The 12,717-nt window shown below is 33.2% G+C and overlaps 2 protein-coding genes across 2 annotated transcripts; both read left to right on the top strand.

Moving 5' to 3' along the window:
- Positions 1-250: 250 nt before the first annotated feature.
- Positions 251-1,532, top strand: LOC145592117 (uncharacterized). The gene is made up of 2 exons (XM_081648583.1): positions 251-266; positions 979-1,532. Exons 1-2 carry the CDS (start codon positions 251-253, stop codon positions 1,530-1,532), a joined length of 570 nt encoding a protein of 189 aa, XP_081504709.1.
- A 206-nt stretch (positions 1,533-1,738) lies between these two features.
- Positions 1,739-2,807, top strand: LOC145592116 (uncharacterized). Its single transcript, XM_081648582.1, has 2 exons — positions 1,739-2,075; positions 2,215-2,807. The coding sequence occupies exons 1-2, from the start codon at positions 1,739-1,741 to the stop codon at positions 2,805-2,807; spliced, it is 930 nt and encodes a 309-aa protein (XP_081504708.1).
- Positions 2,808-12,717: the final 9,910 nt, after the last annotated feature.

Genomic DNA, 12,717 nt, shown 5'->3' with positions numbered 1-12,717 from the left:
TAGGACAGTGGTCGCTGGCGCCGGCAGCTAGCAGGGGTTGGTAGTGGGTGGGGGAAATTGGTTGGCTGGGGAAAGTAGTTAGCCGCCGGAAAATTGGTTAGTGGTTTCGTGCGAGGCACGTGGTCGGGTCAACCCCGCAATGCAATGTCAAAGTCTATTTTCCGGCCAAAGGTGTGGCCTTGCAAAAAAAATTTAGATTAAGGTGTATTTTTGCGAAAAAAAAATTTATAAGGTGATTTCTTGCAAAAATATGGTTATAAAAGATGGTTTAATGTAAAATTTCCTTTTTAATAAGGTCTAATAAGTTTTAAAACTTTTGATTGATTTAAATAAGTTCATTTGTCTCATGGTTGCCGAAAATCTTGTAACTAAATTTCATATAGAAGTTACTTGGACTAATTACAACTGTAGATTTAAAATTGGAATAAGAATATTTGGCAAACAATGTCGTTTTAAGTGTCATGGAAGCATGTCAACTAAGTTTACTAATCACATATCCCCTATATTCCTATTTTTTTGCCCCATTAGACTTTATACGGTCTCCAAAACGCGTCTGATAACGTATATAATTTTAATTTTATACGCGTAAAAGTTATAATAACTTGATATTAATAATTAATAATATATATAATGAGACAAATTCAACAAGACCCTATATTATCTCTTATTGATTAATAGGAATTTATGGTAATATTTTTAAAGTTTGATCCAATTATTTGCAATTGGTGAAAAAAAATAGGAACAGAAGAAATAGTGGGACCATCTACAACTATAGGTGCAAATTGGATTACTCCTCTGTCTCAAAATATCTGACATAGTCAACATTGCATGCATATTAATGCACTAATTTGACTTTGTTTTTATATAATTAAATATTAATAAAAATTATTTAAAAATATAATTTCGGATCTATTGTTCCAACTAGAGGGTTGCGGCAAGGTGATCCAATTTTACCTTACCTCTTTCTTCTGTGTGCAGATGCTTTTTCACGTTTATTATCAAAAGCAGCCAGGGAAAAGAGAATTAGCGGGGCTCGTATTTGTCGTTGGGCTCCTAGGGTGTCACATTTATTTTTTGCAGATGATAGTATTTTGTTTGCTAAAGCTACTCTACAGGAATGTTTAACAATTGCTGAAATTATCAGTGTATACGAAAGAGCATTTGGTCAGAAAGTTAATTTGAGTAAGACGAAGGTCGCTTTTAGCAAATGTGTTACAGTGGAAAGAAGACATGATATTATTGACACTCTTGGGGTCCGTGAAGTTGAGAGACATGAAAAATACTTGGGGTTGCCGACTATGACTGGGAGGTCAAAAAAAGCCATCTTTGCTTTCTTGAAGGAGAGGATTTGGAAGAAGTTGAATGGGTGGAAGGAGAGATTACTGTCAAATCCGGGTAAAGAGGTGCTCATTAAAGCTGTTGCACAAGCTATCCTAACTTATATGATGAGTGTGTTCAAGATTCCAGAGGGCCTCATCGATGAAATTCACTTCTTGTTGTGTCGATTTTGGTGGGGGGTCAAGGGTGGATGATCGAAAATTACATTGGCAAAATTGGGAGAAGCTTTGTCTACCAAAATCAAGGGGTGGATTAGGGTTCTGGGACCTTAAATGTTTCAACCAAGCTCTCTTGGCAAAAAAAGCTTAGCATTTGCACATTAATGAGCACTCACTATTGCACAAGATCCTAAAAGCTCAGTATTTCAAAAACTCGGGGGTACTTGAGGCCCTAAGAGGTCATGATCCAAGCTATGCTTGGAGAAGCATATGGGGGGGCTAAGGGTCTGATGCGTGATGGGCTTGGCTGGAGGGTTGGGAATGGTCGGAGCATAAGGGTGTGGGAAGACCAATGGCTTATCAAGGAAGGGGTAACTTTCTCTCCACCTAAACCTGATGGTGTGGCAGATGATGTGCTGGTTCATGAGCTGCTAGTTGATGGGGTGGCTGAGTGGGATGTTGCAAGGCTTGCTGGTTTGTTTGATCCTGAAACATGTGCTCTAATTCTTGTTGTGCCTATTTCTAGCCGACGACCCAAGGATATGAAGTACTGGAGGCTGACTAAAGGGTGTTTACACAGTGAAATCGGGGTATTGGCTTGCAAAAAGTGATGGGAATGGTGCTCTGGTGGGGGGTGAGGACGAGAAGGTGTGGCGAATGGTCTGGAACATGTGTGGTCTGCCTAAGCTGCGTCACTTTGTGTGAAATGCTGTTATAGGTAACTTGACAGTCATGGACAGGTTGAGATATAGACATATATGTGCTGATGCTAGTTGCAAAATCTATGGAGAGGGGAGGGAGATCATTATTCACTCACTTATGCACTGTACAGCAGCAAAAGAAATCTGGGACAGGAGCAAATTGAAGGATAACCTATGTGGGGCTCCAACTGACTCGTTTGAAGATTTATGGGCATGGTTAAATCGCAAGTGCTCGGCTGATGTTGTGTGTGCAATGGCAACTTTAATGTGGGCGGCATGGCGGTGTAGGAACTTGAAGATATTCGAGAATGAGAGCCCAAACCCAGTGATGCTAGCAGCTGGGTTCTGCAGACTAGTGCAGGACTACACTAGGTATGCTACGAAAGTATTGTTGCCTGGAGCTGGTAACAGAACAGCAGGGGTTTGCAGTGAGTGGCTGTGCCCACCTTCGGGGTGCATTAAACTTAATGTTGATGCACATGTGCCTGCGGTGGGAAAGGGGGGGTTAAGGGTTGTTGCAAGAGATGAAGCTGGCAGATTAATCATGGCAACAACTAAGCAAGTGGAGATCTCATCTCAGCTCCTGAATGTGTTGAGGCTATGGCAGTGAGTTATGCACTAAAATTAGCGAGAAGATTGGGCTATGTCAACATTTGGGTGGAGTCCTACGCTGCCAATGTGATCAGTGCCATTAATTCGAAGGTGGATGGCTACTCTCCAATCCATGTTGTTTATGATGATATTATGGTTGATAGAGCTAGTTTTAATGTATGTCTCTTTTCACACGTTCAAAGAAATTGTAACACGGTTGCACACCTTGTTGCGAGATGGGAAACGGGTATGAATTCCGAGTATGTACGGTTGCACAATTTCCCTCTAAGTATCGTTACTTTGGCGGAATTGGATTTATTTAATTAATAATAGCTCTATCTTCTTTTCAAATAAATTGAAAAAAAAAAACATATTTTATGATAAATTTTTTTGGTTTTTTCACCATGTATCCTTGATTTTTTGTTTATTCACCATATACCACTGAAATTTTTTAAATTCATCATATACCCCCTAAGTTTAACAAAAATACACCATATACCCTTTGGTGACTAATGATTGTTAATTTCGTTAATCATTAGGGTTAATTATGACCCAAAACCACCCTAAATACATTCTCCTACCTCCGAAACAACCCACATTCTTTTTTGTCACCCACAAAACCACCTCAAATTTCCTTTTCTCATCCTCTAAATCAATCATACAGACATGGTAATGGAGATTTGAAGTGGTTTTCGGGATGTGGGAGAGATCTAAGGTAGTTTCGATATATTATTAATCAAATTTCACTCATTGTTGTTGTTAGGAGCATATGGTGAATTTTTGTAACAACTTGAGGGTATATGGTAAATTTGAAAATTTTCAGAGATACATGGAGAATAAACAAAAAACTCAGGAGTATATGGTGAAACAATCGTACATTTTTATTATGTTAGTAAACAATTATAGTCAAAACTAATATTTAAATAATGAAAAAAGACCAACGTCTCATGTATTCTAAGACCAATGGAGTAAAAAGGTTCACTTTGGCATGTTTTGAACTTGACGTTGCCCAAATGTGTCTAGATTTGTGAAATAAGGCTTCATTGTGACATAGAATCATGAAACTAAGACTAATAGTCATATGAGAGTTAACTTAAAAATTAAAGTTGGAATTTGCACCAAAAAAATTAAAGTTGGAACAAAAAATGGCCCGTCATTTGGCCTTTCTTTTTTTACTTATGTCAGTTTAATGTCTAAATGCATCTAAATTTCCGTAGACATGTCTCATTTGTCTTCTAGAATCATGAAAATAAGTGAAATCTGTCTTACAAATGATGTTTTAGATCTATTACCTATGCGGCTGAGAAAGAGGCTCAAAATAACTTATGAAGAATAGAAGTGTCAATTTGAAAAACCGGATGGATTTTGGGTCGGGTCTATTCGGGTTAAAATTATTCTTTTAACTCAGAGCGGGTCGGGTCATGGTCTATCGATTCCGAGTCGGATATGAGTCGGGTCAACTCCAGATCGATTCACTTTCGGTTCAGGTAAATTCGGATCGGGTTCAAAACGGGTTTAATCGGGTTAATTTCGGGTCGGATGAATTTGGGTCGGGTTGATTTCGGTTCGGATGATTTTGATTCGGTCAAGTTCGATTTGATTAAGATAAAGTTGATACGTTGATTCATTAATTGGTCAATTTCGATTCAATTCTTTTCTGTGTTTGGCTTGATTTTGGTCGAGTTGACCAAATTCATATCCAAATAAGGTTATTTTTAAACTAGAGTTATTATTGAGTTTTTACCTTATTATTGTGTTAATATCAAATTGTATCATATATTTTAATCGTTTGATTATTAATTACGAAGTACGAAGTTTTAATTTTCTCATTTGATCAAGTTATGTGTAATGTTTATCTTTGAGGCAAATTGAAATTGAATAACTATCGATGACTTATCATACCTATATAAGTGAAACGATAAATAATGAGCTAGTGATATATTGACAAATGATAGTTACATATGGTGATATATACAAATAAGAATGTCATCTTTTTAAGGTTATTATAAATCTTCAATTGTACCGTCTTCAATGTCATCTTTTAGATGAGACAAATATAAAGCTTAGAAAGTAATTTTATATAATTGGTATGTACATGAAGTAAACTTGTTAGTCCGGATTATTTCTTCGTAGTAAAATAAGTTAACTTATTAATAATTAGTAAATATAGTAGTATAAGAACTAGAATAAAAGGTCGATAATTAATTATGGTCGGGTTAAATTCGAATCGGGTAAAAATCAAATCGAGTGAAAATCGGGTCGGTTGATATCAGTTTGGGTCAAAACAGATCGAATTACATCGGTTATTTTTCGGGTCAATTTCGGATTGGGTTGAGCTCGGGTCGGGTCAAATCAGTTCGATTTGCGTTCAGGTCGGGTCAAATCGGATTTGGGTTGTGTTCAATTCACATCAAATCAGTGTTGGGTTAAGTTCGGATTCGGGTCAAGTTCATTTCGGTTACATATCGGGTTTGAGTCTTGATTTTGTCGGATCAAATCGGATCGGTTACAGTTCAAAACGGATAATTTTTTTTGGGTCGGTTTGGTTTTTTTTACCTCTAATCAAAATGATCTTTTTAGGGTCCGTTTGGCATCGCTGTGGTTTTCTGTTTTTTGGTTTTTTGTTTTTTAAAAGTACATTATATATGTCACATAATGGATCAAAAAATATTTAGACTTATTAAAATCATGATAATTTTGAAAACTGACAACAAAAAAGTGGAAACACCTTTTTCTTGTTTTCTGTTTTTTGTTTTTAGTTTTCAAATTCACTTTGGATTATTTATTTGGTTAAAATGATGTTTTGTTTTTTCTCAAGGGCCGATTAGCATTGTAATATCGTGGGCTCGTTGATATTATTTTATGGGCTTAGAGTATATTGGGTTTTATTTCTATTAGAATTCAATTAATTTAAATCCTATATAAGAGTTTAGGTGTTGGCCCCTAGCACGTGTGAATATACTTGATAATTGTAGAAATTCGGTGACTTTGACTAGTTATATTGCATCAATAAGGACAAGGGACAGAGAAGCATCGAGTCTTTACAGAACATGTAAATCGTTCATGGATCATTAACGAAAAAAACAACAAGACAATCACGATTAGAGACAAATCCGAAGTCAACAATTATTTAATCTATAAAGATTAGACCCTATTTACAATTCATGAAATTGTCAACTTCATTAGCTTTGTCTCTACTTTTAAAGTAAGACGGGGCCTTTATCTTCTCCCTCCATAATTACAAAACATCAATGGGGGCGGGGGGTGATGGTAACGAAACTGAATCAAGAAGACAATTCTGCTTGTATTTGCCTTTACTTCATTTTTATTGCAACATATATACTTTGCAATCGGAAAGACTTACTAATTAAATAATTGTTCAATTTGCTCCAAACTAGATTATGTTAAGTCGGTTGAATATTTATGCACATGTAATTGCTAAATATTATGATCACTTAATTGATTAAACAACATAATTTGTGGATCATAGCCGGTTGTTAATAATTATCTTATTAGTCGTAATTTTCATGTACTGGTTAAGATTAACAAATAATATCATAATTAAAGCAATAAAATCATATATAGCATATTAAACATATGAATTAAAATATTGGAAGCAACCTAACATGATACTAGCAATACTCAAAACAATCCTAACATGATACCAACAATCGAAGCAATTAAAATAATCACAGTTAATAAAACCTTTTTTAAGAAAAATTGCCCGAAATAATCCCACCTTTGGGGCGTCCGCTAAAAATAATCCCATCTTTCGGTTATTTTTAAATAATCCGACCTTTATACCCAATTTGCTCAAAACCCCTTCAACCCGTTACTATTCACCAGGGACCATTTTGAGCAGATTGGGTATAAAAGTCGGATTATTTAAAAATAACCCAAAGGTGGGATTATTTTTAGTGGAAGGCCCAAAGGTGGGATGGACTCAAGGTTTCAGGCGTTGTCTCCTCATTTTCTCTACTTGCATCCTGTTGTTGGGTACTTTTCCAACCTTTTTTTTAGCTCCCTAATTTTCCCTCTATGGCTAATCTCCCCAAATCAAATCAATTGAAAGGTAAACTAGGGTATTTATCTATTTTTTTCACAATTCTACTACTCACTCCACCATTGTAGTGCTCACTCCACCCTGCTTCTCTCTAACAATTTGTGGGTTTAGGTTAAGCACCAACTACAAATTAGAAACCTTGTTTTACGACCAAACGACCCATTTCTTTCTCCTTTAGCCATTGACAACAACAAATAAGTGAGTTTGTCAATTGTGGTAAAAAAAAAAGCCTTAATTTTTATACTATTTGCAGTAATAATTTGATGAATTAACACTTACCTTAGTTTATTGTTGGAATATTAATGGCATGAGCAGATGAGAGAGGGAAATAGAGACAGAGAGAGAGAAACCCAAAGTAACATGATTGAAGTGTTGAGCATTCATGGAGGGAGAGAAGAAAGGAAATAGAGAATAAAGACATTAACTTTGGAGGGGAAATGACAGGGAAAAGAAAGGAGAGAGTGCTAATATAAAAAAAAATGGGTGTAAGTAGAGAAAATAAGGAGTCAACATCTGAATCCTTGAGTCAATTGTGGAAAAGAGGGGAGAGGTTTCATCTAACAAAAAAGTGATCGTGGTGGTTTTTCTTAACAATGATCCTGTTAAAAGGTTTTTTCTTGCAAAATGAGGCATTTAAAAGATAATTTTTGACAAATTTTCCATAAATTAATTGGTACTCCTCCCTAGACCGGCAAACGGGTCGTTCAGGTTGGGAACAGGCTGGTTCAATTTGGGTCAGGTTAATTTCGGGTCACTCAATATTCGGGTCAGGTTCGGGTCGGGTCAGGTCAATTCGGATTAGTTCGAGTCAATGGTAATTCAGGTCGTGTCGGGTATCGGGTCAACACTTCGGGTCGGGTCTATTTGGGTCAAATTAATTTTCGTCTATGTTGATGTAGAAATTTGATCAATAATATATTATAATTATCACTAAGTATAAAGTATAACAATTGAATATTAATAATATATTCATTAGACAATTCTAACAATACTATATACACAAGATTGTATTGTTTTATATGTATGATCACTATTATTGATTACTTAGTTAAAAATTCAAATTAGATAAAGTGAGTAGTGGAAAAAAATTTAATGTAACACTTAAAAAGAAGAAGCTAATAGTAATAGTAATAATAACAATAACAAAAACTAGTGTTCATAATCAAATGGAACTCTTTATGCATTACGAGTAATAAATTACACGTACATTTAAACGGTGTTATACACACAGTATTATACTGTTTAATTTAGGTTATTTTCGATAAGTGTTTATTCGGGTAAAGTAATTAAGCCCTAAATAAGTTAGGTCATTTTGAGTATTTGCTAATTTTGGGTCGGGACATTTCAGGTATAGTTCGGGTCGCTTCGGGTTTCGGGTCCGTTCGGGTCAATTAATTCGGGTCAAAATCGAGTCAGGTCATTTCGGGTTTCGGGTAGCTTTGGGTCGGGTCACTTCGGGTATGGGATCAATTCGGGTATCGAGTCAATTTTAGGCCGGGTTAATTCGGGTATCGGGTCAAGTTCGGGTCAACTCCACTTCGGGTCGGGTATGGGTCGGCTCATCTTTGTGTTCAGGTCAATTTCGAGTTTACATTTTCGGGTCACGGGTCGGGTCATTCGGGTCGGATCAGGATTTCCAGCTCTACTCCCCCCCTCCCCCCCCCCCCTCTCTCTCTCTCTCTCTCTCTCTCTCTCTCTCTCTCTCTCTCTCTCTCTCTCTCTCTCTCTCTCTCTCTCTCTCTCTCTCTTTTTAGGTGTTTTTTTTAAAGTGCTCTCTCTCTCTCAATGTATCACTTTTTAGGTGTTTTTTTTAAAGTGCATCACATGAATGACAACTTTAATGTTTTCTTACATTCCTCCATTCCTTTTTGTCTTCTCATTATTCATATTTTGCGCGATCTTTAATGTACAACTTTGACTTTTAATTACTCTAGTTTCATATTAGTATAATTAATGAAAGATTATATAGTAACAAATCTAACAATACCTCACATGATAATTTTTTTCTTACATAATATTTACAAAATATGGTCAAAATTGTATAAATTTGATCACATGAATAATAAATAAAAAGATATTAAAAAAAAAAAAAAACAATGGGAGTAGCATACTTTATTATTTCTCTCTATTTCTTAAAATCCCACTAAAATAATTAATTATTTTTCTTTCTTTTATGATACCTACTATCTCTTACCTGGTCCACATTACATTTTTATCAAAATACTCCATAAATCATCCACTTTTTCACGTGAAAAATACGATGTATAATATTGAAGCGAATAAAGACATTTATATATTATTTTTCTTCAGTTTTTCTGCTTTTAATATGCATGGTTTACCCATTTCATTTAAGGTTATCACTTTTTTGAACCATATTACGGATAATCAATTGCGAATCTAGCTTTTGTTTTTATAAATGTGTTCAAACAACTTGACAAATATAAAAAACTAGATAAATACCCATGCATTGCATAATTATAATAAGTAATTTTTTGTACTTTAAATTATATGAAATAAGTAATTTACCATTTTATATATCACAAATATGACTCCACTATCCAAGTTAAACATATAAGTTAGTTATACAATGATTGGCATTATACGTGGGTTTAAAAACTTAACATTAAAAAAACATATTAATTTTTTTTATAAAATTAACAAATTACGTTAAACTACACATATATTATATTACATATCATTGCCACATATTAAATTATGTGTATTGATATTGAGTAGATGTTATATTACTCATGATTTTTGTAATATCTTTCTCATATTAAATAATTTAATGTTAAATAAATCATGTTTTAATTTTTTTTCAAAAAAAATTAAGTAGGGTCTATTGACCTCATAAATTTGACCTTAAATCAATTCTTGTAGATAACTTGCTAATATATGTAGTATACTAGTATTATATGATTGTTATGTGCCTAAGATTATTGTATGCGTAGAAATATTGATTTTCTTTCTCGGTATCTCAAAGTTTGTCTATTGTCATGTCTATAATCTCACATAACATACATAATTGTTTATTAATGTTATTATTATGATTTATTAAAGTCTATAATATTGTTAATCAATTTTAGGCGATATCAAAAATACCAAATTTAGGCTTTATTAATCTAACATAATATTGTCAGCCTATAGAAGTATCAATTTTAGGTGCTACTATACACTACTAATTTTTTTTGTCATAAGGGGTAGATTTCATTTGTATTTAAACTTAACACTATGTATCATTTTATTTTATATACATTTTTCTCTATTCTTTATTGATAAATATATATTTATAGTTTTCAGATAATGGTACAATATGCTTTGAAATGGTTGATCTTGATAAAAATCATGTTTGGGATCATGAAAATTGGTGGGGGTTCGTTTCCCAAATCTTACATCAAATTATATCAAGATTCTATTTCAGATATTTCTATTAATTTTCAAGAAGAATCTCTACCTTTTAAGAATTGGCTTTTCATTAAATTTACCTTCACATGTATGGTAGGTGTTATTAAGGCAGTATGAGCCATAAAAGTGTTAAGACTGTAAGGGCCGCTTAAACCAGATTAGAGTGGTGGAAATATATCAAAGATTGCTTCTACACAGTATTTCGGTAAATAATTTGCTTTGTAAATTAAATATAATCTTGTTTAAGCAATGAAATGTAACTGATTGTTGTTTATTTGTAGTAGAGTAATACATGGCATGTTTGCCATATATTCAGAACAAGAGGCTTGTGGTGATATGGAGGCTTCTCTGTATGTCATCAAAGAGGGAGAAGATAGAATTTTTCATAATATTGGAACAAAACTTCCACCTAAGCAAACTGAAAAGGAGTTTGATGATCTGTTGTCCACTTTGGAAAGCGTCATCACTTTGATCAGTCCAAGAAAGAGACCAAAGTCGCAAATTTGGATTAAGGAGTTCGAGAATGTTACAAACTATTGAAGGAGTTGTGTCACTTTTTAACCACCTTAGAATTAGATAAGGGTAAATTTTTTCTTTTTTTTTTATTTCATTGAAAGTTTAGTTTCTTTTATATTATAATGTTATTGCTAATCTTATAAATTGTATTTATCTACATATTCAAGATATGTTATTTGCAATACCATCAGTATAATATCTACTTAGGTTTATTTATTTATTTTTTTTTATTTTTGCTAAAAGACAATATAAGATTCAACCAACTTTATTTTTTGATCATCTATTTCTTTGGTCCGGGTCATCGGATATCTTTAAAAGAGTTTCTAGATGATGCCTTGAAGGAGAATTTGATTGATCGGCGAAAGTTCATTAAATATTTAATTAAGATAAGAATTTTCGGATAAAGGATTGGAAGACTAGAGCCTTCAATGACAATATTTTGCAAGATATTTACAATTTTAAAGACGATAGTTTTTGTGATACGTCTAAAGATGTAACCCATGAGATAAATTTCATACATGCAATAGTTGCGCATTCTAATGATTATGCGTACGATATTGAACGCGAAAAAACAATTCTGCTTTTATTTCTCTCTTATTTAATTATTTTACTTACGAAATATGAACCCCTATTGCATATTACATTTTTTTTAAATTTACAAAGGTTAACTCCGGAGGAAAAGAAGATGCGAGTTACCAAAATGTTTTCTTTCCTACATGGACAAATCTAAGGTGAAAGTTATGGGGTTAATAAACCCTACTTAATTAGAAGATGATTAAAAATAAATTAAAAGATGGTTTATTTAACATTGAATTATTTAATATAAAAAAGATAATACAAAAATCACGAGTAATATAATATCTACTCCGTATTAATACACATAATTTAATATGTATCATTGATATGTAATACTCATATAATATATATGTAGTTTAATGTAATTTGTTAATTTTATAAATAATTTTGATTTATTTTTTTAAATGTTTCGTTGTTTGAACCCACTTATACTGTCATTCATTGTGTAACTAACTTATACGTATAACTTATTGGATAGTGGAGCTAATATTTGTGATTTAAATAAAATTGTAAATTACTTATTTCATATAATATAAAGTTCAAAAAATTACTTATCATCACCGTGCAACGCACAAGTACTTATCTAGTAATTTCATATGTGTCAAGTTGTTTGAACCCACTTATAAAAAAATGCTAGATTCGTCATTGCTTTCATGTACACAGTACTCTACGATGTTGTGTGTGATATTCATGGAATGTTAAGTGGTAAGACTTTATAATTTTTCTTATTTATAATGTTCATCTTTTATATAGTTTATAAGTTTTGTTTCAACACTTTGAAATTTAACAGGAATCAACGGAACAAACTCTCACAAGTTTTGATGAGATGTTTCAGTTATATGTTACACCATTGACTTCTCGTTTTCAGTGAGTATTTATATTACATTTTGATTTATTGTAAATTTTTTATTAGTAAATATTTACATTAGTTTTACAACTGCTTAATTTTTACGAATGGCTACTGTGACGAGGGGTAGTGAAGATGTCAATGTTCCATAGTCTTCTTATTTTGCTTATTGTTCTGCTCCTGAGATGTTATTTTGTTATTTTATGCTTTACTATCTTTCCTTCTATCAGTCTTCCTTTTACTTTAGTTCTCAACTATTTTTCCCCTTATAAAGCCGAGTGCTACAATTTTTCATCTCTTTAGTAATGCAACTTTATTTTCTGATGTTTGTTTTCTCTACTATGCTTGTTGCTACTTGTTTATTTTCCTTTCTATATGTGTTTCAGTTTTTAGTTTTAGTTTTAATTTTAAGTTCTTAACTGCCATGCTAATTTATACTCCTATAGGCAATATTTCAAACATCAACTTTGAGCCCCACTGTTATCATGCATTTAAGCATGGTGGCGTCCAAAGGGAAAAAAG

This window comes from Chenopodium album, chromosome 18, assembly GCF_948465745.1.
Source record: "Chenopodium album chromosome 18, dcCheAlbu1.1, whole genome shotgun sequence".
In the NCBI taxonomy this organism is placed as follows: domain Eukaryota; kingdom Viridiplantae; phylum Streptophyta; class Magnoliopsida; order Caryophyllales; family Amaranthaceae; genus Chenopodium; species Chenopodium album.
Note: the sequence above shows the minus strand (reverse complement) of the source record. Positions and strands in the feature narration are given on the sequence as shown.